The 25,876-nt window shown below is 56.7% G+C and overlaps 1 protein-coding gene across 1 annotated transcript; it reads left to right on the top strand.

Annotated features, from left to right (window-relative positions):
• The first annotated feature begins 1,662 nt into the window (after nucleotides 1-1,662).
• Nucleotides 1,663-25,195, top strand: ATP8B3 (ATPase phospholipid transporting 8B3). Its single transcript, XM_036315554.1, has 29 exons — nucleotides 1,663-1,751; nucleotides 2,499-2,560; nucleotides 3,042-3,133; nucleotides 3,863-3,976; nucleotides 5,022-5,120; nucleotides 5,433-5,494; nucleotides 6,004-6,076; nucleotides 6,205-6,275; nucleotides 6,704-6,786; nucleotides 8,075-8,233; nucleotides 8,469-8,476; nucleotides 8,622-8,729; nucleotides 9,760-9,950; nucleotides 10,047-10,255; nucleotides 12,002-12,030; nucleotides 12,125-12,287; nucleotides 12,957-13,151; nucleotides 13,228-13,340; nucleotides 15,317-15,481; nucleotides 15,613-15,724; nucleotides 16,491-16,566; nucleotides 16,781-16,898; nucleotides 17,152-17,524; nucleotides 17,619-17,842; nucleotides 21,240-21,323; nucleotides 22,174-22,407; nucleotides 22,602-22,740; nucleotides 22,944-23,071; nucleotides 24,237-25,195. The coding sequence occupies exons 1-29, from the start codon at nucleotides 1,663-1,665 to the stop codon at nucleotides 24,525-24,527; spliced, it is 3,864 nt and encodes a 1,287-aa protein (XP_036171447.1). The 3' UTR covers nucleotides 24,528-25,195.
• Nucleotides 25,196-25,876: the final 681 nt, after the last annotated feature.

Genomic DNA, 25,876 nt, shown 5'->3' with positions numbered 1-25,876 from the left:
GAGTGAGTGAGTGAGTGAGTGAAAGGAAGGAGAGGTTTACTTGGCACCCAGAGGCCAAGCAGGACATGCAGACCCCGCTTCTAATGGGGAAGGGGGATCTTCATTTGTTCACTCACCCAGCATCTGCTCATAGGTGATGCTGGTGCCTCAGGGGGGCCTGAGCCCCAGGTGGGGAGAAGATACTAGGGCATCAGACATGCACTCCCATTGGGTCGGGACGGGGGCAAAGCGAGGGGCCCAGGGATGGGGTAAAGTGCCAGAGCCCACTGCCGCCCTAACTTCTGCATTGGAGGGGGCTCCTAAAGTGAAATGTGATGAGACAGGGAGCTTAATCATCTCCTTTGTGCCCCTAAGTTTGTCCCTCCCCCGAGTCCCAACTCTCAAGGGGACCCTAACTTCAGTAGCCCCTTCCACACACCCTCCCACTTGGCTGTAGTTCTCCATCTCCGACCGGGGTTCCCCCAGCGTCACCTCCTTTAGGAAGGCGCCCCCGCCCCAGCCCTGGCCGCCCGCTGAGTGGGCGCACACCAGCACAGAGCCCTATGGTTTCCTCCTGGCGTTAGGATGGTCACGGTGTCTAATAGCCTCACCCAGCCCAGGGCCCAGGTTTGTGCCCTCCCCTCGCATAGGAGGTGTGAAAACCTGCAGTTACCGCCTATCCGCGAGTCCTTCCTCCGCCTCTAGTCCCAGACAGCCCGGGGAACCTCCCATCTCCAATCCACTTTACTTAGCTCCTTTACAAGGTCCCGCCCCCAAATGCTAGGCCCCTTAATACTCTAGTGCTATTAAGAACTCCTCGCTCTAGCTGGGTAGTTCAGTTGGTTAGAGCGTCACCTGGATATGCTAAGGTGGTGGGTTCAATCCCTGGTCAGAAACAACAAGAAACAATCCATGAATGCATAAATACGTGGAACAACAAACTGATATTTCTCTCTCCCTTCTTCTCTCTCTAAAAATGTCAGTAAAGACACCCCCTCTCTCCATTAGTGCAAGACCCCACCCACTGCAGCCCCTCACCCACTGCAAGACCCCTGGGCTGGCACCACTCCCGAGATGATCCCAGGCTCTGCCTCTGCCCTGGCCCCACCCACGGGACCCGCCCTACCTCGCCCCTACCCAGGCCCTCCCTGCAACGCCCTGCCCTCACTTCTCTGGGCCCCACCTTCCGGAGGGGATGCGGACTCTTGTCTGTATAAAGGGATCTCCGGCCCAGGGAGGCCCTGGGGGAGGGGGGAGGTTGGGCCTGGAATCCTGGAATCCTTTGCCTTGAGGCTTCCTTATGTGTGTGTGGGGGGGAGGTGGGTAGGGGGGTAGACTAATGGGGTTCTCGGGTGAGCTGGTTGGAAATGAGGGGGCAAGCGCTAGGACATCTTCCTACCCCTGATACATTTTGGGTAAATTCTGGCCATCCCAGCACCCCCCCCCCCATCCTGCACCTCCTCCCCCATCCTGCACAGAGTCTTCCTGGGCTGCGGGTCCCACTGGCTGAACCTCACTTCTCATTTGGGGAATAGGCGTGGCACAGCCCAGGCTCCCGGGAGCTTCTGAGCTGGCCCTGGGCCAGGTCCTCCCCGACGGCTCCAGGGAAACCTGTGACTCAGACACCAGCCATCCTGACCTGAAAGGGAAAGACGCAGAGGACAGAAGGTGATGAGATCTGGGATGGGGGACACCCCGGGTAGAGGGGGAGCCCAGAGAAGTTGCCTGAAGAAGCCCGGCCTGTCTGAGAACTGTGAACGGAGACCAGAAGGGTGAGGAGGCAGTGACAGCATGCGGGAAGGTGCTCCCCCCCAGGGCGGGGCAGAGGGGGCAGCCCTGGCCAGGGCTCGGAGAGCTGCCTGCCTGCGGAGGGCCCTCTGGTGAGACGAATTCCTGGCGTTGATGGAATGGCCGTGAACTAGAGAGGCTGTGGGAGGCTCTGGGCTCTGTGGGAAGCCTGGTGTCTGCCTCCACCACAGTTAACTGCCCTGAGACCACGTTGAGACCTCTCAGGGCAGCTTGGCCCTTTATACAAGCTTAGCAATTAATGAATAGCTCTAGGGCCCATGTCATCAGCCAACAAACACGCATGGAGCCCCTCACTGGGCTGGGCATTGCGTCCCTCGTGGAAATGGGTTAAGAGGGGACAGCAGGGAGACCCAGGGGGAGGTGGGTGTGGCCATCCCAGGAGAGGCAACGGTGGCCTGGCCAGAGGATGGACCTGGGGTGGGCAGCAGCAGCCAGAGGTAGGACCCATTCTGGAGACCTGCTGTAAAGAAAGTCAAGCAACTTCAGCTTGGTAGCTGGAGGGACTGGTGGACATGGGGCTGTTGCAGGATGGGGATTGGTGGGGGCCCCAGATATTCAGGGAAGGACACTCAGCCATCGGCTGGACCTTCAGCGCTGGGAAGGTGGCAACCGATGGAAGTGGGAGGCGACATTTTGGAGAGGGCAGGGTAATGGACAGCGTGTGGCAAGGGCTGGGCAGCTGGTGTGACCCTGGCCCCTCTCCCCCACAGCACCACCAGCACGGACAGTCTGGCCTACGGCGAGAACCTTGAGGAGGAGGAGAAGAACTCAGGTGCATGTTTTGGGGCCAAGTGTGGGGTGTGGGATCTGTAGAGTAAACCAAGGGGCATTGCAGAGTATAGTGGCTGAAATATGGGGATGAGGAGACACCCCCCCCCCCCCCAGCGCCCCGGCCCAGTCCATTCAACAGGCCCAGCATGTTCTCATTGGGTTACAAATAGTCCCAAATCCCATAACTGAATGCTAGACTCAGGAATTGGGGGCTGCAGACCTGAAACAGCTGGGCCGCCCAGGCTGGGCGAGGAGCCTCCCCGCAGGGCCGCCACCAGGCCTGTTTCCCCGTCTGTAGAAGGAGGGCATGAGTGGGTCTCCCAGGCCCGTCCTCTGAGCCTAGGGACTGGCCCAGGGTGGTGTTTGTTTACCAGCTCCCACATCCATGGCGGTTCCCCGGGGGACCCATTAGATCTCCTCTGGGGGATCCTGCGGCCGTGTTCGCTGCACCCCAGGCAACACCCTGCTCCCTCCGGCTCCAGCGTTCACCTGGGAGGTGAAGGCCAACAACCGGACCTACAACAGCCAACTCAAGGAGAAGGTCTTCCCGTGCTGGCAGAGGAAGAAGTACAAGGTAGGCGGCCCCAGCCCCACCGTCCTCTGCTACCTCCTCCCAACCAGCCCACTCTCCCGCACACACGGAATTTTAATCGCGAAGGAATCACCAGTTTGGTGCTGGAGTGCCCATTGTTTCCTTAGCCCTACCCCAGTTCACCTTAAAATGTGAAAGTACTGCCCAGCCGGCGTGGCTCAGTGGTTGGATATCCAACTGTGAACCAGGAGGTCATGGTTCAGTTTCCGGGTCAGGGCACATGCCCTGGTTGTGGGCTTGGCCTCCAGTAGGGGGCGTGCAGGAGGCAGCCAATCAATGATTCTTTATCATCATTGATGTTTCTATCTCCCTCTCACTTCCTTTCTGAAATCAATAAAAACATATTAAAAAAGAAAATACTAAATCTTCAAATTACAATGTGTCCATCAGACTCTGCCTAAAACCCCCCTGGGTGTGTCTCGCTTTGAGAAATACCGGGGTCACAGTCCTACTTGAGGTGTCTTTGCATTCAGTAGGGGCTCAATCACTGCTGGCTCAAGGCTGCGTTCTATTGGCACTCAGTAATGCTGGTCTGAAGGCTCTGCATTCAGCAGGTGCTCAGTAGAGCTGGCTCATGGTAGATAGATAGTACTGGCTCGAGGCTTTACATGCACCGGGTACTTAATCATTGCTGATTGTGGTCAAAGGGCAGGGTGAGGCTAAGGTGGGGCCCTGGCCTGGGCAGCACCTCCATGCTGGCTCTCATTCCAGGGCAACATCATCCACACAGCCAAGTACAACTTCTTCTCCTTCCTGCCCTTGAACCTGTACGAGCAGTTCCACCGAATGTCCAACCTCTACTTCCTTTTTATCATCATTCTCCAGGTGGGGCGGGACAGGGGTGGCTCCAGGGGTCAGTACAAGCACCTGAGCACAGACCATTCCTTCCATCTGCTCACCCTGCCTCCTCCAGGAAGCCCTCCTTGACCAGCTTTGCCACATGGCTCTGTAGACACATGGAGGTTCGAGTGTGTGTTTATGTGGTTGGGAGGAGGGGCCGGTGTCTGGCTGCTCACACACTGGGAGCACCCTCATGGCTGAGTCTCCACTGCTCAGTCCAGGGCCTGGTTCACAGAAGATGCTCTCGATAGATGTCCAATGATGAAGGTGCATGAGTGGCTCCTCTGGGCCCAAGGCGGGCACAGCCCCTCCCCAGGATGCACAGCCTTGGCCACGTGACCCTCTGGGGCTCGGCCCACTGAGCTGACCCCAAAGGGTGAGGAGGAAAGAAGGTTGAGAGCAGGTTCCCAGCACCTGGGTGGCCCTGCCAGATGGGCAGATGTCCTACCTGGGCAGCTCCCTCTCTCGGTGAGTGGGCAGCTCACAGAGCGCCCCGACCCCCCTCAATACCTCATCGTGCTGACCCCCTCTGCTTTGATCCATCGACACAATAAACACACTGTGGGCGGGGCCTATGCTAGACACTGAGGACCTGCCGGTGGCCCTGACACCCACTGCCATTGAACCACATGGAGGGGACCAGTGATGGAAAGGGGACCACACCCCAACCCACGCTGGCCTGGGGTTCGCTTGGCGCTCAGGCCTGAAGGGTGACTGGGAGGAGCCGGGTTACAGGGAGTAAAGCCGAGACTCTGAAGAGGGAGCAAACTGGGGGCTGGCAGGGCTTCCTGGAGGATGTGACTGGGAGCTGGGCATGGAGAGGAGCTTGTGGGGAGAATGGGAAGCAGAGGGGCAGTTGTCCCCAGAGTTGTAGGGGGAGGTGGCTGGCCTGGAGCCCCGGGGGTCGGCAGGTGGGACACAGGATGCCAGGTTGAGGGGCCGGCTGGGAGGTCAGGGGACGCGGTTTGGGGCAGTGTTCGGGATGGTGGTTCGGTATTGCCTTCCCGGCATGACCCAACCTCTGTGCCAGGGCATCCCCGAGATCTCCACCCTGCCCTGGTTCACCCTCTTCGCCCCGTTCACCTGCCTCCTCATCATCCGGGCCACCCGAGACCTGGCAGATGACATCGTAAGTGGGGCCCAGGGACAGTTGGGAAAGGGTTGGGGGCCGGGTGGGGTCCTTGTCTTGCTGCCACAGGGACAGGTGTCCCATAGCTCTATGGCCCTTGTTGCCACACTGGGTGATAGGGGGACCGTGCCTTCCTTCTCTTCGTAGCAGTGCCCCAGCAGCCCCCCTTCCTCCATCAGGGTCCCTGGCAGATGTGGCTGGTGTGGGGGTAGCATAGGGGCGTGGCTGGGGGTGGGATCATCCTGGGCGGGGGCAGGGCGGGGGCGGGGGCAGGGGAGGGGCCACCCTTCTGACCCACCTCTGTGGACTCAGGGCCGACACAGGAGTGACAGGACCATCAACAACAGGCCCTGCCAGATGCTGGTGGGGAGCAGGTGAGGCCGCTGGCGCTGTGGGGGGTGCACCCTGAGGACGGGGACTCCCTCACAGCTGGTGGCGGGGGCGGGGGGGGGGGCGTGGAGGACATATCAGGGAGGGGTGCCCAGCAGAGTGCCCAGAAACGTCCATGCCCCGGGACACCCTGGTGGAGTCTGATGTCTGACAGGGACCCAACCTGCTGTCTAGCAGGCTAAGGGCTGGGCCCTGTGATGGGGAAAGAGGCTGGGACCTGAGCGCGAACCTTGCAGGGCTGAGAGTTCAGCTGCAGGTCTGAAGGAACTTGGATGCTGAAGGGGGTGGAGGAGGCAAGGTTAGGGAAGGTTGGACTTCCCCTGGGCTCAGAGTCCCCCACAAAGACCTGCGGTGGGCAGGCAGGGAAGCAAAGCTCAGAGGGCAGTCCCTGCTCCCCCTGTTCTTCCAGTTTGGGGGTGGGGGGTGGGGGGTTAAGGGTTCCAAAGACAAGCCTGGCTGGGCCCCTCTCACACCTGCTGCCCACCCCCTGCAGCTTTCTGTGGAGAAAATGGAAGGACCTGTGTGTGGGGGACCTGGTCTGTCTGCACAAGGACAACATTGTCCCGGTGAGCTGGGTCCGCCTGGCTCAGACTCCCCACTCCTGGGGGAGGGCGGCCTCCCTGCTTGTGTTTCTCCTGTGCACGCCCCTCCCCCAGTGCTGTCTTCTCCCTCCCCTCTCCCCCTCCCACTCCAGGCCGACGTGCTCTTGCTGGCCAGCACGGAGCCCAGCAGTTTGTGCTACGTGGAGACAGCAGACATCGACGGGTGAGGCACAGCTCATCACTAGCGGATTGGGGGCCTGGGAGCCAGTGAGGCCTTCCCCAGTGGCCACAAAGGGTGGGTCCCCAAGCCCACGGGGATATTGTGGTCATTCATCCTGGGAGCATTTGTGGGGGACCTGCAAGCGGCAGGGGGCAAGAACATTCAGTCAGAGAAAGGGACCCACCTTCTCTGCACCAACATTTCTGGAGGCCCTGCTGTGCTCCAGGTGCGGCCGTCCGAAACCGAGAAGCCTGCGCCATTCCACAAACGTCCTGCGTCAATGTGGGCAAGGCCCCTCCGCCTCCTCGTTGGCATCTGAGCCGCAGTAGGGGCTCCGTGGAAATGTCTGAGTGACTCTGGAAGGGGCTGGGGTGCCTTGCCTGGGCGCTGCCTGTCCCCACCTCTCACCTCACTCCTCTGCTCATCACCAGGGAGACCAACTTGAAGTTCAGGCAGGCCCCGATGGGCACGCACCAGGCGCTGACCAGCGAAAGAATGATGGCTTCCTTCCAAGGTGAGAGGTGGCGAGTTCATCCACCCATCTGGGCCTTCGTCTGCCCTCTGTACAGCAGGCATGGAACGTCCCCATTTCACTGGGTTTGGGGGACGGTGATGGGGGTCTACTGGAGGGGGGGTGTCGGGGGTCGAAATAGTTTTGGTGTTTTTTTTTGTTAATCCTCACCTGAAGATATTTTTTCCATTGATTTTTAGAGATAATGGAAAGGAGGGAGGGAGGGGGAGAGGGAGAGAGAGAAACATTGATGTGAGAGAGACACATCGATGGGTTTTCTCCCGCACACACCTGGACTGGGCCGGGGATCCAACCTGCAACCCTTCCATGTGCAGGCCCACACTCTAACCACTGAGCACACCAGCCAGGGCAAGATAGATTTTAATAGGCCAGCTTATCCCAGGCCTGTTTCATGTCCTTTACACCCATGTAACAGTCGGAGCGTTTTCTGTTACTGTTAGAAAACATGCTGCACCATTGTGTCAGGCGTTACATGTTATTTTTAAAACGTGATCACATTAAAGCAAATATTTTTGGTTGTTTAATCAAAAAGGCAGCCTCTGTGCACAGAGACAGGGAACCGGCCCATCCATCGCAACTTCTTATTTCCCACCAGAAAAGTGAGACATTTCATAGCTGTGGGCAGAACCACTGTTTGCCAGAGCCCAGCCAGGGGCTACGGTATTTTTTTTCCTGTCTTGGTGCAAAGACAAGTTAATCAAATCGGGTCTAGAGCAGAATCGTCCTCTCAAACACAGCCCTTTTGCTCTGGATATTCAAGCGTTGGTTGCATTTGTTTTCACGGCATCTGAGGAAAGGCCTCGCTTACATGGAGGCCAGCCACTGTGTGCCGGGTGCTGGGCTAGGCCCAGGGTCCCCAGCATGAAGGAGATGCGGCTGGCACCTCCTCTCACAGAACTCACAGGGGTTCAGGACACCACTGCAGGATTGTAACCAGGAGGAAGGGGACTCAGGGGGCGCAGGGGGGCGGGGGCCTGATCTGGCTGGAGGATCAGAGAGGGTTTCCCTGAGGAGGTGTGCGTCCTGGCACAGGGAAGAGGATGCACAAAACCCCCGAGGCTTAACAGCCAGCTTTGGAGCATCCAGGGGGAAGCTGCGTGGCAAGCGGGTGGAGGTGCCAGTGGGGCAAGTTTGGGGCAGTGCAGGGCCCTTGGGCGTTGCTAGAGCCAGAGGTGACAGAATGTTCCCCACGCCTGCCCCACCTGCTTTGGAGAGGGGTGGCCTGACCCCAGCCATGCCCTTGGCTCCCTGATGGCCCTGTCGCCCGTAGGCACGGTGGTGTGTGAGGAACCCAACGGTCAGATGCACCGCTTTCTGGGGTGCCTGCAGTGGGAGGGCAAGAAATATTCCCTGGACAGCGGCAATATCCTCTTACGTGGCTGCAAGATCCGGAACACGGACACCTGCTATGGACTGGTCATCTATGCCGGTACCGCCGCGCTGGGCCCTGCAGCATGAGCTGTCCTGGTGGGGGCGGGGGGGGGGACCCTGAAACTGTTGGCAGGAAGTCACAAGGCCAGGCCTGGCTGCTGTGTGTCTGCTGCCATAGGTGTGGGGCTCCCGACATGGTTCCTATGGGGCCTGGGTTCTAAAACTGTGGAAATGTGCATATTGAGACAACACCCTTGTTACTTGGCTGGAGAATGTGGGGTGCTTGTATGAAGATGGCTGGGTGGCTGGGCAGGTGAATGGATGAGTAGGGGGTGACAGAGGGATGGAGGATGGATGGATGGATGGATGGAAGAGTGAATAGATGGACGGATGGATAGATGTATGTGTATATGTATGAATGAATGGATGTATGGATGGACAGACAGATGGATGCAACCCCTGCAGGTTTAGACACGAAGATCATGAGGAACTGTGGCAAAATCCATCTGAAGAGAACCAAGATAGACCGTCTGATGAACAGGCTAGTGATCCTGGTGAGCTGCCTGAGCCCCAGCCTGGGGGTTGGGAGGACACAGAAGAGGGAAGGGAAAGGTCCCCATAGACAGAAGCCCTGGCTGTCATCTTTCAGGCCTCAGTTTCCCGCCTCTACAAAATGTGCAGCCTGACCCTACAGACAGGTCTGTGGGCCAAAGACTCTTCTTAGAATCATGACACGTAAGAAATGTCTTTATAAAATAAATGTTGATCTTGACATTTTTTCCAAATCCACAGGAGATTATAAAATGCTCAGCTACCCTCCATGGACATTCATTTAATAATTCTTAACTCTTTGCCTAATCAACTTTATCTGTATTTTTTATTTAAAAAAGAATATTTTTATTAATTTCAGAGAGGGAGAGAGAGATGGAAACATCAATGATGAGAGGGAATCATGGATCGGCTGCCTCCTGCACGCCCCCTATTGGGGATTGAGCCTGCAACCCGGGCATGTGCCCTGACCAGGAATCGAACCATGACCTCCTGGTTCATAGGTCAATGCTCAACTACTGAGGGCTTCCATTGCTTTTTAGAGTGAGTGGAAGGGAGGGAGGGAGTGTGGAAGGGAGGGAGAGAGAGATCATGTGAGAGCTGCACATTGACTGGTTGCCTCCAACAAGTGCCCCACAGCCTGACCACAGTGGGGATTGAACCTGCAACCCAGGAATGTGCTCTTGACCGGGAATCAAACCCGAGACTCTGCAGTGCCCGGGCCAACCCTCTAACCACTGAGCCATGCCAGCCAGGGCTCAACTTTATCTTTTTAAAAGTTGTCGTAATATAATTTTTAAAATAGCAGCCACAAAACCCAGCAGAACCCCTGCAAGTTCCCCTCCCCCTGGGACTGCCAGCCACCTCCCCTCAGCCCCACTCCCCCATCCTGATGGCAGAACTTGGGGTGGGGGGAGCTTCTCATTTCCTGTTTGTCTTTTACACTGGCTGTGTCCCTGTTGGCTCGTTGCTGGGGTGTCTCGGTGCTGCCCTGGGCCCCTCCACATGCTCCACCATCTCCTGTTTGCTGAGCAGATCTTCATGTCCCTGGTGCTGATCTCCGTGGCTTTGACCTTGGGCTTCTGGGACAAGGTGAAAGAACTCAAGGCCAAGCACCACTACGTGTCTGAGAAGCTCATGTACAGCGTGCCCACCGAGTCTTTCTTCACCTTCTGGGGTTTCCTCATTCTGCTCAGCGTCATGGTGCCCATGGCTATGTTCGTCCTGTGAGTCCCTGGGGCTCCCCCCACCCACTCCTCAGCCAGAGAGAAGGGGGGCTGGGGTGGGCCATGGGCCGGGCCTGACCCAGCGTGTGTTTGCAGAACCGAGTTCATCTACCTGGGGAACAGCATCTTCATCAGCTGGGACAGGCAGATGTACTACCAGCCCCAGGACCTGCCGGCCAGAGCCCGAAACACCAGCCTCAGTGACCAGTTGGGCCAGGTGGCGTACATCTTCTCGGACAAGACCGGCACGCTCACGCAGAACACCATGACCTTCAGGAAGTGCTGCATCAACGGCCTTGTCTACGGTGGGGCCTTCCCTGACCCGTCCCCCCCCCCCCCCGGCGCCGCCCAGCACGCCTGACCCTGGGGTGCAGGAGGGCCCTGGGGCGCTGCAATCACCAGGAGACCCGAGTGGGTCTCAGGGTCAGCTGGCCTGCCCCCCTGGGCCCCACCCCCAGCAGGCCGATGGGGATCTGAAGCTCAGAGCTGCAGCCAAAGGCCTCCTCTCCGGGGGTCAGCAAGCTATTCCTGTAACAGGCCGGCAAGTCAATGTGCACATATACTTAATCCTCACCTGAAGAAATTCTCCCCATTGCTTTTAGAGAGAGTGGAAGGGGAGGGGATGGGAGAGAGAGAGAGAGAGAGAGAGGGAGAGAGAGAGAGAGAGAGAGAAACATGGAGGTGAGAGAGAAACATTGACTGGTTGTCTCCTGCATGCACCCCGACTGGGCTGGGATCGAACCTGCAACCCAGTTATGGGCCCTTGGCCAGGAATCGGACCCAGGACCCTTCAGTGCTCGGGCCGACGCTCTAACCACCGAGCACACCAGTCAGGGTCAGCAAGTCAATATTTTTAGCTTCCCCTGCGGCACCGTCTCTGTGGAGACTCAGCTCAGCCCTGGTCCCTGGAAAGCAGCCTCTGCTGTGTGTGGACGCTGAGCTTCGAATTCCAGAGCGGTTGACATGTCACGGAAAAGTATTATTTTGGTTTTCACAAACCTCTGACGTTTGAAATCCATAGCATCTTCACACGTCACAAAATAGTTTCTGCTTCTGATTGTCACAGACTGTACCGAAGACACCAATTTTGAATTTCATAGCATTTTCAAGTTTCTCGAGACAATATTCTTCTTTCAATTTCCCTCCAACCAGTTAGAAATGTGAAAACTCTTTTTAGCTTGCAGGCCACAGAAAAGCTGGTAATGGTGCAGGGCGAAGCTCGCCAGCCCCTGGTCTAGTTTTTAGCTCCGTTTAGAGCAGGAGCTGGCAGAGGACCCAGCTGGGTAATTATTTGGGGCAGCAGGCAGTCATCAGCATGAGAAATGAACATTCCACCTGACCCTGAGCCGGCCAGGGAGGTGGGTGATAGGGAGCGGGGGGGGGGGGGGGGGGGGCCCCGGGGTGTGTCTGTGGTAAGAGGCTGGTTTCTCTCATGCTGCTCTCTCTGTTTTTCGTCTCTCTCTCATGTTTCTATAAGCACTCTGGGGCCAGACTTTTATTTGAAATCATCCACTTTTTCAAAGTAGCAGCCAAGTTTTATCAGCCACCGTGAATAGTTCGAACAAGATGTGTTCCATGGGGCCGCATCCCTGTCCGGACAGTCTTTCTAAGGCCCCCCAAGAGCCCTGGCCATTTGTTTGCTCAGTGGTTAGAGCACCAGCCTTTGGACCGCAGGGTGGCAGGTTGGATTCCGGTCAAGGGCACATACCTCGCTTGCAGGTTAACCAGCCCCCATAGGGGCGCATTTGGGAGGCAACCAATTGATGCGTCTCTCTCACATCGATGTTTCTCTCTCTCTATGTCTCCCCCTCCCTTCCACTCGTTCTAAAAATAAATGGAAAAAATATCCTTGGGTGAGGATTAACAACAAGAACAAGATTCCCCCAGGAGATGGGGCCCCGTCTGTCCCTCCTTGTGCAGAAGGCAAAGCTGCAGCTGGGGGTCCGTTGTTGTTTAGGGTTCAGACCCTAGGAAGACTGGCATTGGGGGCGGGGACTGTGGGACCCTAAGCTGTCTGGGGTGCTGAGGCCTGAAGCAGGGTCTTTTCTCAGGCCCAGACGAGGAGGAGACCCCACCTAAGGTGAGTGCCGGCCCTGCAGCCCTGGATGGTGGTGGGGAGTCGGGGTTGGGGGGTCGGGCACTGACCTACCCAGAACCGGCTTGTCCCCCCCTAGGAGAACCCCTACCTCTGGAGCAAATCTGCGGATGGGAAGCTGCTCTTCCAAAATGCGAGGCTCCTGAGTGCGGTGCGTGGCAACCAGGATGCAATGGTGCGGGAGTTCTGGCGCCTGCTGGCCCTCTGCCACACGGTGATGGTGCAGGAGGAAGACAGTGAGTGGGCTGGGGCTGCCCAGCCTGCGGGGGTGCTCAGGCCCTGGGGCCCCTGTGGTTTCTTCTGGTCTGAGAGGTTGTCCAGCCCACCCCCAGGGCTCCTGTCATCCAGCCTAGAGGGTTCTCAGGCCCTTGTCCCAGGCTCCACCTCTTCTGCACCCAGCGGGTGTCCAAGCCTGGGGCTCGAGATCTGCTCCTGAACTGGGAGAGGAAAGTCATCTGGCCTGGGGCCCAAGTGTCCGCCTTCTTCTTTTTTTGTTTTGTTTTTTTAATATTTTATTGATTTTTTACAGAGAGGAAGGGAGAGGGATAGAGAGTTAGAAACATCGATGAGAGAGAAACATCCATCAGCTGCCTCCTGCACACTCCCTACTGGGGATGTGCCCGCAACCAAGGTAAATGCCCTTGACCGGAATCGAACCTGGGACCCTTGAGTCCTCAGGCTGACGCTCTATCCACTGAGCCAAACCGGTTAGGGCCCGCCTTCTTTTATTTGGCTTAGAGGTTGTACCGGCCCATTGTCTTGTCACTCTCTGGTGAGCACCCACTGGGCCCACTCTGTCCCGGGGCTACAGAGAGGGAAGGGGAACCTGCCGCAGACAGGTGGTGGGTCCCCAGAAGACAACAGGCTCTCAGTGAACGTGGTCCCCAGCCCACTCCCATGGTCCCCTCCCCCACCAGACCAGCTGTCGTACCAGGCGGCTTCCCCTGATGAGGAGGCCCTGGTCACGGCCGCCCGGAATTTCGGCTACGTGTTCGCGGCGCGCACGCAGGACAGCATCACGGTGACGGAGCTCGGGGAGGAGCGGGTGTACCAGGTCCTGGCCATGATGGACTTCAACAGCGTCCGGAAGCGCATGTCTGTGCTGGGTGAGCGCCCTCGGCCCGGGATGGGGGGAGGAGGGGGAGGGGATGCTCATGGACAGTCGAGCCTCTCCCTCCACAGTCCGGAACCCTGAGGGCTCCATCTACCTCTACACCAAGGGCGCAGACACCGTCATCTTTGATCGCTTGTATAAGAAGGGCTTGACAGAGGGGGCCACGGAAGAGGCCTTAACGGTGAGTCGCTGTGGGAAGGGAGGGAGGGGGAGGGGTAGAGGGAGGGAAGCAGAGGAGGGGGGTGTGCAGAGAAACTGCCTCAGGCATCCAGGTGCTCGTGTCCACATGGGCAGGGAGAAGCTGAACTGCAAGCTGCACCTGCACAGAGGGGCATCTTTGGAAGGCATAGGAGGATCCTCTCTGGTTAGGCTTTGGCCCTGGATACTGACGCCCGTCCCCAGCCAGGCCTGGGTTCCGGGACACAGGCAGCCTTCCTGCCCCAAATATTTTGTCTCTGTGGATGAAGCCCAGACTCAGCCACGCTTTCGAAGCTGTGTCTGTGTTCCCTGCTGACCGCTCTGGGCTGGCTCTTCCTCCCCCCAGGGTGTTCCCCAGGATGCTAGTCTCTGGCTTGCAGTTTTCCTCCTGCTCAGGTGATGCCCCGGGACCTTTGCACACACTGTTCCCTCTGCTTGGACGCCTTCCTCTGCTCTGTCACTGAGAAACTTTTGGTCCTCGGGGCTCTGCCACCTCCAGGTCCCCACCTCCAGGGAGACTTTCCTACCTGACTCTAACATGGGGCTGTCAGGTCATGCCAGGTGACCCCTCTCTGGCCCAGCCCTGACCTTCTGGGGTTCCCTAAGGGCTTTGCTGGGTCCCCAGCATCGGGCCCAGGGGGGTGTTTATGCAAAGAATGCCCCGAGCTCCTCACTCAGGACTTCCCAGAGTGCCCTGCTCTGCAAGGATGGGGAGTCCGGGGCAGGTGGCTGGTCTCTGACTCAGAACTGAGGTAGCACAGTCAGAACAATGACCCAGAGCCCAGGAGCCCGGCACGATGGCTTGGTTCAACTGCCCCATGGAACGGAGAGGTAAACCGAGGCCCGAGAGGAGCAAAGGCTTGTGTGGAGCTTCCGATGGCCAGGGAGCCGCTGTCATAGCCAAGCCCAACCTCTGAGGCCCACCTCCAGTCAAGAACAAAAGCAATGCCCTAACCCTGTGGTCGGCAAACCGCGGCTCGCGAGCCACATGCGGCTCTTTGGCCCCTTGAGTGTGGCTCTTCCACAAAATACCACGTGCGGGCGTGCATGTGCAGTGCGATTGAAACTTCGTGGCCCATGTGCAGAAGTCGGTATTTTGTGGAAGAGCCACACTCAAGGGGCCAAAGAGCCGCATGTGGCTTGTGCGCCGCAGTTTGCCGACCACTGCCCTAACCGGTTTGGCTCAGTGGATGGAGCATTGGCCTGCAGACTGAAGGGTCCCAGGTTCGATTCCAGTCAAGGGCATGTACCTTGGTTGTGGGCACATCCCCAGTGGGGGTGTGCAGGAGGCAGCTGAATAGATGTTTCTCTCTCATCGATGTTTCTAACTCTCTATCCCTCTCCCTCTCCATTCCTCTCTGTAAAAAATCAATAAAATATATTTTTTAAAAAAAATAACAAAAGCAAGACCTGGGGCCACCCACTGGGCAGAAAGCCTGGGGGATGGGGAAGTAGGGAAGTAAGGGGCCCACAGACACCTTTCTTGCGGCCACCCAGTCCCCAGGGCACCCCCAGATCTCTGGGTCCTCTGGTGGGAGCTGAGGGGGGGGCTGGAGGCCCACAGGATTCTTTCTGTTCCCTCTCCACCCCCAGAGCCCCTTGAGAAATGAGGCAGAGTGCGGAGCACAGACATTCCGAAGGCAGGGGTCAACGGCCAAGGGCTGTGGGAGCCCTGGCCGGGGAGGGGTCTGGCAGGCCTGCACTGAGGGTCTTCAGGGAAAGTTAGAAATGGCCACACAGAGTATAGGGAGCTCTGGAGACAGAATGGAACTGGGCCTCTTGGGGGCCTGAACAGCAGCTAGGGAGCATGGCAGCACGTGGTCCCGGCCCCCTCTGGGGAGGAGAGACTGTGGGGGGGTCAAGGTTCAGGGAGCCCAGGCAAAGAGGGAGGAGCTGACTGGAGAAGTGCCGGGGAGGCAGGTGGTGACGGGGCGGCGCCTGCTGCCCGGCGGCCCCCAGTCCTTTGCCCAGCAGGCCCTGCGCACGCTGTGCCTGGCCTACAAACAGGTAGATGAGGACACCTACCAGGAGTGGTGCCAGCGGCACCAGGAAGCCAGCATCCTTCTTCAGAACCGGGCCCAGGCCCTGCACCAAGTGTACGAGGAGATGGAGCAGAACCTCCAGGTGGGCGTGGCACAGGAGGTGAGGGGGCTCCACATCCTGGTTCCAGCCCCGGGTCCCCAGATCTCCCTCCCCCGCCTGGATAGCTGAGTCCCTGCTCAGTCTGTTCCCTGTGCCCCCACCTCCACCCCCAGCTGCTGGGAGCCACAGCCATTGAAGACAGGCTCCAGGACGGCATCCTTGAAACCATCCAGTGTCTCAAGCAAGGAAACATCAAAGTGTGGGTGCTCACAGGAGACAAGCAAGGTAGGTCCCAGGGCAGCCGCCCTAGCAGGGAGAGAAGGGAGATGGGTGGGAGGCAACTCATGTGTGTCCCAAGCGTCACCATCAGCCTGTTCCAGTTGTAGGGGTTCAGCCCTGCCGCCCACCTTGTCCTGGGAAAGGGAGAAATAGGGTGACCAGAACTGGTGGGGTCCCCCAGGCACCTCCCTCAGATGGGTGGCACTGCGCCAAGAACTTCCGGAGTATTTGGCTCTCATGGCAACACCATGAGTTGGAAACTGGTTACCCATGCATGGGAGATGGGCACAGTGAGTTCAGCGACCTCAGGGCACTTGCTGGAGGCTGCCCAGCCACTTAGAAACAAAGCTGGCATTCACTCCTGTGGCGGGAGGCACATACACACACAAAAGATTTAAAATGACAGTTTACAGCTATGCTGGAATAAAGACAAATGTCCAGGTTGGAATACATTCACTTTTTCTTCTTCTTCTGATTTTAAAGAAACTAAGTCATTTTTGTGGGTTCCTAGAAGTGCCTGTGGGCTCTAGGCATGATATATCTAATAATGATCCTTGGCCCAGGCTCACTTCCCTCTAGTAGCCCAGCCCCAGCCAGCCAGAGTGCAGGCCCCTTTGATCAGAGCTGCAGCCAAAGTCTCAGGGTTGGCTCGCACTGGCCGGGCTGGGTCACATACCCTGCTCTGAACCAATCACCATTGCCAGGGGGTGGGGCAGGGTGGGCATGGCCCTGGGCAGGGGGCTGCCAGGGGCTGAGCTAGGCTGGTTTTCAGAGACTGCGGTGAATATCAGCTTTGCCTGCCAGCTGCTGTCCGAGGACATGCTCATTCTGGAGGAGAAGGAGATCGTGTAAGGAGTGGGAGTGGGGGAGGATGAGCTGGTGGGAGCAGGGTGAGGGCGGGGGATCGGGGACATCCATGTCAGATGTGGCCCTGGGGGTCTGCAGAACGTCCTCAGCCTCCACCTGGCTGGATTCCCAGAGGGGGAAACTGAGGCACATCGGGGGAGGGGAAGGAAGGAAGCTTGTGCCCGGACGTGGCTGAGCCCCAGTGGGTCTCTGCAGTCAGATCCTGGAGGCCTACTGGGAGAGCAACAACAACCTGCTGAGTGGCCAGGGGTCTCTGGAGAACCGGTTCCCGCCACAGGTCAAAACGGCCATGGTCATTAACGGAGAGTTCCTGGTCAGTGTCGGCTCAGGGCTAACCGAGGGGCCTCTGGCACGTGGGAGGGGGCTGGGAGGAGACAGACTCGGGGTGGGGGTGGACTATTGGGAAAGCCCAAGTGAATGCTACACCCAGAGATGATTCTCAGAGGGACTGGAGCCATGAGGTCAAGGCCAGCCTGGGGTTGGGGCAGGGGGCAGGAGGGGTGTTCACGAAGGGAAGGGGTGCAGGCAGAGCGATGCGCCCTCCCCCCCACCTCCCTGCTGGCCAGGACCAGCTGCTGCCGCCCCTGAGCAAGGAGTCCCAGGTGCTCGTCGGAAATGTGCACGTGGACGGGCAGGAGCCCGGTGAGCGGAGGACAGACGTCCGGCAGGCCAGGCGCACCTCTCTCGTGTGGCAGACCCTGGGGGGCCAGCTGAGGCGCCCGGGGTTGGTGCCAAAGAACAAGCACTCCAACACCCGCGAGAGCCCCGAGGCGCGGCGGGAGCGGGCCTTCGTGGAACTGGCCTCGCGATGCCAAGCCGTCATCTGCTGCCGGGTGACTCCCAGGCAGAAGGCCTTGATGGTGGCGCTGGTCAAGAAGTACCAGAACGTGGTGACCCTGGCCATCGGGGATGGTGCCAACGATGTCAACATGATCAAGAGTGGGTGGTGGGCACCCGGCCCCGGGGGAGGCCTGTGGCGGGCTGGGAGGGGCTGGGGTGGGCCAGGGCCCACAGGCCGCGTGTGTCCCGGCAGCTGCGGACATCGGCGTAGGGCTGGCGGGCCAGGAGGGCATGCAGGTGGTGCAGAACAGCGACTACATGCTGGCCCAGTTCCACTTCCTGAGGCGGCTGCTGCTGGTGCATGGGCACTGGTCCTACGTGCGAGTGTGCAAGTTCCTGCGCTACTTCATCTACAAGACGCTGGCCAGCATGATGGTCCAGATCTGGTTCGCTTTCTACAGCGGCTTCTCTGCCCAGGTGCGCTGGAGGCAACAGCCCTTTGGGGATTCTCTGGGACGCTGGGCCCTTCTCCTGGCTTCCAGGAGGGCGACAGGCTCACACACACTGTCCAGGGTCCTCTGGGGTCCTCTGGGGTCCTCTGGGGCAGGGCTGGCCTGAGGTCGCAGGGCAATGCGACCTTCTCCCTGGCTGCATTCGTGCAAGTATAGCGTCCAGATAGAGGGAGGGATCTTCCTGCCCAGCTGAGTGCCCAGCAGTCCCAGGGACATTTGACAGATCTGAGCTGGGAAGCCAGGCAGGGCAGCTACTCCAAAGGTAGATCTTTCTAGGGGAGACAGGATACGCTTGAGCCCCAGAGAAGAGAAGACTGTGGGAGCTGGGTCCCTGGCCTCAAGACTCTCAGCAGTAGCACGGTGAGGCGCGATGTGCCCGGAGCCTCGGAGGGGTCACAGAGAGATGATTTCCTGTGTGTAAGGACGTCGTCTGAAGACAGATGGCCCTGATCGGGAGTAGCTCCGTCACTGATACCAAGGCTTTGAGAGGGAGCTTTACAGAGGCACCTGGATAACTACATGCTGTTTGTTTTACTGTTTTGTCTCTAGATATTTTATTCTTTTAGCTGCTGCTGTACATGGAATTGCTTTCTTAATACCTTCTGGGGGTGGCTCATTGCTGGTGTGAGAAACACAGATGATTTTTGCGTGTTGATCTGTGCCCTGTGCATTTGCTGACTCCCTTTATTGGCTCCAGGAGATTTCTGGCGGATCCTTTGGGTTTTCTGCACGTCATCTGAAAATAGAGATCGTTTTCCTTCTTCCTCTCCGTGTGGACGCCTTTTATTTCCCTTCCTTACTACTTGCTCTGGCTGGAACGCCCAGTGAGATGGAGAGCGCTGGCAACCTTATCTTGTTCTTTAGTTTAGTGAGGACAGTGTTCCGTCTCCCTACATTTGTTAACTAGAATTCTTCTGTAGGAAGAACCAACCATTCCTTCTCCCTCATTTATTTATGAAATTATTTTTATTATTTTTATATATATATATTTTAAATATATTTTATTGATTTTTCACAGAGAGGAAGGGAGAGAGATAGAGAGTTAGAAACATAAATGAGAAAGGAACATCGATCAGCTGCCTCCTGCACACCTCCTACTGGGGATGTGCCCGCAACCAAGGTACATGCCCTTGGCCGGAATCGAACCTGGGACCTTTCAGTCCGCAGGCTGACGCTCTATCCATTGAGCCAAACCGGTTAGGGCTTTAGATATATTTTTATTGATTTCAGAGGGGAAGGGAGAGGGAGAGAGAGATAGAAACATCAATGATAACAGAGAATCATTGATCAGCTGCCTTCTGCAGGCCCCCAATTGGAATTGAGCCCACAACCCTTGACCAGAATCGAACCTGGGACCCTTCAGTCCACAGGCCGATGCTCTATCCACTGAGCCAAACCGGCTAGGGCTGAAATTATTCATTTTTATCCATACGGACCCATGGACATTTATTTGATTGTATGTTTTATTGCTCCATTTATCCCCGATGTGTCTTTTTGAGATGGCCTGCTTCTCTCTGAGCATGTCTTCACTTTCTGGCACTATAAGAGATTCCAGGCTCATTCTGTTTTTTCTTTGCCCCAACCCTGGAATCAGGCACTCCCATAAGGAGCCCTGGTCCTTTTCATTAGAGAATGGTAGCTTGTTCTTGGTGTCTCATTGCTGCTGGGGTTCTATTCCTCTCTCAGCAGACAGAGCTAGGAAAGGTACACATACTAACCCATGGATAGACGCACATCTCTATGTCTTTCTCTATTTCTATGTCTGTCTATTTTTAAAAAAATCCTCACCTGAGTATATTTTTCTATTGATTTTTAGAGAGTAGAAGAGAGAGGGAAAGACAGAGAAATATTGATGTGAGAGAAACACATCGATTGGTTGCCTCCTGCATGCGCCCTGACCAGGGCCCCAGGCTGGGAGGAACTTGCAACCGAGGCATGTGCCCTTGACCAGAATCTAACCTGGGATCCTTTGGTCTGCAGGCCGATGCTCCATTCACTGAGCCAAACCAGCTTGAGCTATGTCTGTCTATCTATCATCTATCCTGTGTGTATTAAAACACTATGAGTTGCCCTGACCAGTTTTGCTCAGTGGTTAGAGCATCAGCCTGTGGACTGAAGAGTCCCAGGTTCCATTCCGGTTAAGGGCATGTACCTTGGTTTCGGGCACATCCCCCCGGTGTGTGTGTGTGTGTGTGCAGGAGGCAGCTGATGGATGTTTCTCTCTCATTGATGTTTCTAACTCTCTATCCCTCTCCCTTCCTCTCTGTAAAAAATCAATAAAATATATTTTTAAAAAACCACTATGAGCTCCCACTGATGTCTCTGATTCCAGGCCCACAGAACAAGGCTCAGCTTAGCCTTTTCCAGGTACTCATTAATGACTCTTGTCCAGCCGTGAAAAACTTGAGTCTTGTAAAATGATTGATCATTACTTATTTGCTCACTCAAAGAATGCACATAAAATGGTTTTTGGAACGGAAACCCATATCCTTTAAAAAAAATTTTTTTTTATTGATTTCAGAGAGGTAGAGAGAGATAGAAACAGCAATGATGAGAGAATCATTGATCAGCTGCGTCCTGCACACCCCCTACTGGGGGTTGAACCCACAACCCAGGCATGTGCCCTTGACCAGAATAGAACCCAGGACCCTTCAGTCCACAGGCGAAGGTGCTATCCACTGAGCAAAACCAGCAAGGGCTGAAACCCATATCCTTTAACTGAACTAGATTCTTGCATTGGGAAAGGAGCTGGGCTCATTGTCTGTGGGGTCTCTTCCAAGTCTTTCACCATCCATCCATCCGTGACTCCATAAATCTAAAATGACCCAAAACCACATTCTTTAGCCACTTTCCCTCCTGTAGCTCTTTTGAAAGCCCTCCAATGACAACAAATACTCCAAAGTGCTGTTTTAAAAGAATTAGACCCGGCTTTTCCTCTTTGCCTTTTACCTTCCAGCATCACTTAACGGAGTGGTTCTCAACCTTGGCTGCACATTGGAATCACCTGGGGATCTTTTTAAAATCCTGATTTCTGGGCCTCATCCTATGGAAATTCTGTTTCTTTGTTACTAATGTTGTGGCCCCACCCCATAACAAAGAAACAGAATTTCCGGAGGATGAGGCCCAGAAATCAGGATTTTAAAAAGATCCCCAGGTGATTCTAATGTGCAGCCAAGGTTGAGAACCACTGACTTAACCCAACCCTTGATTGTAACGAATTTTCTCACTCACCTGGAACCCTCCACAGGTGCTGCGCTGCCTTTGGGGGGGGGGTCTCCTCAGGTGAAGAGCATATCTGCTTCTGGACATTTGGCACCTGAAGGCTGGCCACTGACCACCTTCTCCCCCCTCCCCCTCCCTAGCCTCTGTACGAAGGCTGGTTCCTGGTGCTTTTCAATCTGCTGTACACCAGCCTCCCAGTTCTGTACATTGGGCTCTTCGAGCAGGTGAGCAGGCTGAGGACGTGCCTCCCCCTTCCCTGTAGATACTCCTGTCTCTGCCACACCTTCTCCCCTGGGGAGTTGGGGTGGGATGTGGGCAGGGCTCCTAGCCCACGACCATGTACCCGTTCCCACCGGAGCTCAACCTGATGGTGGGTGAAGTCCTTTTGCCCAGCTACCCCCACCCTTTTGGGACACTCCCAAAGCTCAGTCCCACTGTTGGCCCATCTGTGCCACAGTGGGGAGGGGATCAGAGAAGATGGTTCTCCTCTTTGCCCTGCCCTCCTCCCGAGAGGGTCTGGCTAAGCGAACCAGAATAGGGTGGTCCAGTCGAATGCTTAGGATGATGGAAGTGTCTCGTGCCTGTGCTGTCCAGCTGGGAGCCACCAGCCACAGGTGGCTAATGATGGGCACTTGAGGCTGGCCTGGTGTGCCCTAAGGAATGAGACTTTCATTTCATTTTTTAAAAAATATATATTTTATTGATTTTTTACAGAGAGGAAGGGAGAGCGATAGAGAGTTAGAAACATTGATGAGAGAGAAACATCGATCAGCTGCCTCCTGCACACGCCCCACTGGGGATGTGCCCGAAACCAAGGTACATGCCCCTGACCGGAACCGAACCTGGGACCCTTTAGTCCACAGGCCGACGCTCTATCCACTGAGCCAAACCGGTCAGGGCTTTCATTTCATTTTTTTAAAAAGTTTAAAACTGTGGTAAAACACCAATAACGAAATTTGCCATCTCACTGTTCTCACGCACATGGTTCAGGCCTGCCGAGAGCAGCCCGGCGCGTGCTTGTTGCTGTGCAGCCAGCCTCTAGAATCACCTCTAGAATCCCTCCACCCCCGCCAGGATGTGAGTGCTGAGCGGAGCCTGGAGCTGCCCCAGCTGTACATTGCCGGCCAGAAGGACGAGCTCTTCAACTACTGGGTCTTCCTCCAAGCCATCGCCCATGGCGTGGCCACCTCCCTGGTCAACTTCTTCATGACCCTGTGCATCAGTCAGGACACGGCTGGGCCCCTCAGTGACTATCAGTCTTTCGCCGTGGTCGTGGCCCTGTCGGGCCTGCTGTCCATCACCATGGAGGTAGGCAGGGCTGCTGCCCACCCCACCCCTGGTGGGAACTTGGACACAGACCATGAAGGTCTCATTGCCTGGTGACCCTTCCTGAGAGGCCTTAGCAGGTGCCCCTTGAACCTGTGGGCTGGGCCCCCACCCTCCTCTACGTAGCCTTGCCTGGTGCTCCCGCCCCCATGGCTGAACCCTCCTCTCCCGCTTAGGTCGTCCTCATCATCAGGTACTGGACGGTCCTGGCTGCACTGGCCATCTTCCTCAGCATCTGCTTCTACACGGCGACGACCTGGGCAAGCCAGAGCTCCTGGCTCTTCACCGTCTCCCCCAAGACCTTCCCCTTTCTGTGTGAGCCCCACCCCACCCCCACCCGCAGCAGGGACTAGGGTGGCAGCCCTGGAAATGGGTGGGGCCTGTGTCTTTAGAGAATTTGCACAGAGGCATTCCGGGGGTGAAGGTGAGGAAGGAGGCGGGGGTCTGGAAGAGGGGGCACGGAGCAGGCTCGGGGCGGCTTCCCCCTGGGCCCGGCTGAGACTCTGCTCTGTCACCAGATGCTGACCGCCACGTGCTGTCCCACCCCTCCACCCTGCTGGTGGTCCTGCTGAATGTGTCACTAAACTCCCTGCTCAGACTGGCCTTGCCTGTCATTTACCAGGCCCTCCAGAAGCCACACTCCAAGGTGAGGGCGGCTGGGGTCCCCCCTGCACATTCCTGGGACCCATCAGCCAGAGCTGGTACTGGGAGCAGGGACTCCAAGGAGATACAGAGTTGGGGGTAGAGGGTTCGAGACCCAGATGCACACCCAGTGCTCTCAGGAGGGACAAATTATAGGCCCCAGGAACTCAGGAAGGAAACCATACTTCCTGGGATGGAGGCGGCCAGCCTGGTTCCGGCAGTGATGTGGTCAGACTTCCACCATGAATTGTCTAAGACTTGGGGGTTGAGATGACAGAAATGACCTGGAAAAGGTTTAGGCAAAAAGGGGAACTTAGAAACACCCCAAGTGTCCATCGATAGATGAATGGATAAACACAGTGTGGTTCATCCATCCACACAGTGGAATACTATTCCGCCTTGAAAATAAGGCACTGCTGACCCTGTTACAATGTAGACGAACCTGGAGGACACTATGCTCAGAGAGACAAGCCAGTCACAGAAGGACAGATACTGTGATTCCACTCATAGGCGGTCCCTAGAGCGTTAGCTTTATGGACAGAAAGTAGCTGGAGGGAGCCAGGGGCTGGGGATGCGTTTTTAATGGGGACAGAATGTCAGTTTGGGAAGATGAAGTTCTGGAGATGGAAGTGATAGTTGCATAACAATGTTAATGTGCTTCATGCCACTGAGACGTACACTTAAAAATGGCTAAAATGGTACATTTTATGTCTGTTTTACCACAAATGAAAAACTGTGTATGTGGGGGCCGGGGGAGGGGGGACTTACTGGCTCAGGTAACAAGAAACTAGAAGGACCAGTTGCAGCTGGGCTGGGCTGGAGGACTGACGGAAACAGGGGGCCAAGACCTGGCCACAAACCCGCTATGTTCTGCCACACAGGCTGCAGACATGCTGCCCCGCGGTTAACTTCCCCGGCTTTGCCACACCAGAGCACTTAAGGCACCTGGTAGCTGATCTGGAGTGCAGTCCCAGGGGAGGACTGTGATTGGCTGGTCCAAAGTTAGGTCCTAGGGAGAACTGCAGTTGGGTCCACTTGGGCAGGGAAGAGCCTGGCCAGTGAGTGGTGACCAAGGGTTATGAATGGCCCCCACTGGGAGCAGGTGACCCGAGAGCATCCAACAGAGTAGGGGAGCCTGAGGACCCTGCTTGCCCTGTGCTCTGCAGGAGGAAGAGACGGCAGAGGAGATCGCCGCGGAGCCTCTGCCCTACCTTTGCCGGCAGTCACGTGCCCGGCGCTCTAGCTATGCCTTCTCCCACCGGGAAGGCTACGCAGACCTCATCACGCAGGGCACAGGTTTGCGGAGGTCACCAGGGGTCAACAGCAACACTCCAGCCGGTCACACCATCCCATCGAGGAGTCGCCCTCGCACCAGAGGAAGATGCCATTCTTGGGGAGGAAGAGGCACCCACACTGTGGGAAGGTGTCCTCCCAGGACACGCAGCCCACCTCCCCGATGAGCTCCCCCTTTACTGGGGAGGAGCAGTGCTCTTTCTCCAAAAACGAGGCTCCCTCCACAGACGGGCCGTCTGGTTCTTTCCCCGGGAGACTGCCAGGGAAGCCGGCCAGGCCGTATTCTCCTGAGACTCTGCCACCAACCAAGGAGAGGCCGCCATCCCCCAGAGAAAGCCAGGTGCCACTTTCTAAGAGGCAGCCGTGGCCTCCAGCCCAGTCATTTAAAAATATATATATTTTTATTGATTTTGCAGAAAGGAAGGGAGAGGTATAGAGTCAGAGACATCAATGAGAGAGAAACATTGATCAGCTGCCTCCCACACGCCCCCCGACTGGGGATCGAGCTGCAACCAAGGTACATGCCCTTGACCGGAATCAAACCTGAGCCTCTTCAGTCCGCGGACCCACGCTCTATCCACTGAGCCAAACCAGCTAGGACCCGGCCAGTCATTTAAAAAAGGGAACCAGCCAGCATCCGTGGAGGAGGAGAGAGAATCATCCACAATTAAAGAACCTACAGAGGTGGCGCCCTGGGCCTCGAGAGGCAGCCGTCACCCATGGAGAGCCAGCCAGTGCCTCTGGGAGCCAAGTGCCACCTGTTCTGGGGGGGCAGCCACGCCTGCTTCGGGAGGACAGGAATTCCCGGCTCAGGAAACGTCAGCCGGCAAGCATGAGCCCCCCGCTCCCCCCCTCCCGCCTCCCGCCCCCCCACCCCCCCTCCCCACTATGACAAAGCCTTTTCTTTTTCTAATAAACCAGGGTCTGTCTGACCCCAGGGCTCCCGAGGTCACTCTTTTCCTGCTTCTTTCTGTGATGCAACCTGCAAGTCTTTCCTGGTTTTAAAAATCAAAACACTCACCCCTAGTGGCCAGATGGAGGATTTGCAGGAAAAGCTTGTTAATCTTCACCTGAGGATATTTTTTTCATTCATTTTTAGAAAGAGTGGAAGGAGTGGAGGGAGGGAGGGACAGAGGGAGGGAGAGAGAAACATCCTTGTGAGAGAGACACATCGATTGGTTGCCCCCTGCCCCTGGCCCGGGGGCTGGGCAGGGATTGAACCTGCCACCCGGGTACATGCCCTTGACCTGGAATAGACCTGTGACCGTCCAGTGTGCAGGCCAGCGGTCTAACCACTGAGCCTGCTAGCCAGGGCACTGAACCTTGCTTTATTTATGGGTTTACTTTCCCCTTTCACCCTGGGGTAGGTAATGTGGATAAAACTTTATTACTCTCAAAATGGAGAAATGTGCTGAGCAGATTCCGCTTACCAGTCCTGGCCCCTGGCTGCTACCTGCTGGCCCCTCCCAGGGCAGTTGATGAGGTTCAATCCTGGCACCAACCCAGCCCATTCCCT

Source organism: Myotis myotis, unplaced genomic scaffold, assembly GCF_014108235.1.
Source record: "Myotis myotis isolate mMyoMyo1 unplaced genomic scaffold, mMyoMyo1.p scaffold_m19_p_6, whole genome shotgun sequence".
Taxonomy (NCBI): domain Eukaryota; kingdom Metazoa; phylum Chordata; class Mammalia; order Chiroptera; family Vespertilionidae; genus Myotis; species Myotis myotis.
This window is presented reverse-complemented; position numbering and strand designations above follow the sequence as displayed.

Coding starts and splice junctions, on each gene's coding strand:
- ATP8B3 (XM_036315554.1), top strand. CDS start 1,663: ATGGGGGACACCCCGGGTAGAGGGGGAGCCCAGAGAAGTTGCCTGAAG. Junction 12,031..12,124: donor AGGAGGAGACCCCACCTAAG/GTGAGTGCCGGC, acceptor GTCCCCCCCTAG/GAGAACCCCTACCTCTGGAG. Junction 12,288..12,956: donor GCAGGAGGAAGACAGTGAGT/GGGCTGGGGCTG, acceptor GGTCCCCTCCCC/CACCAGACCAGCTGTCGTAC.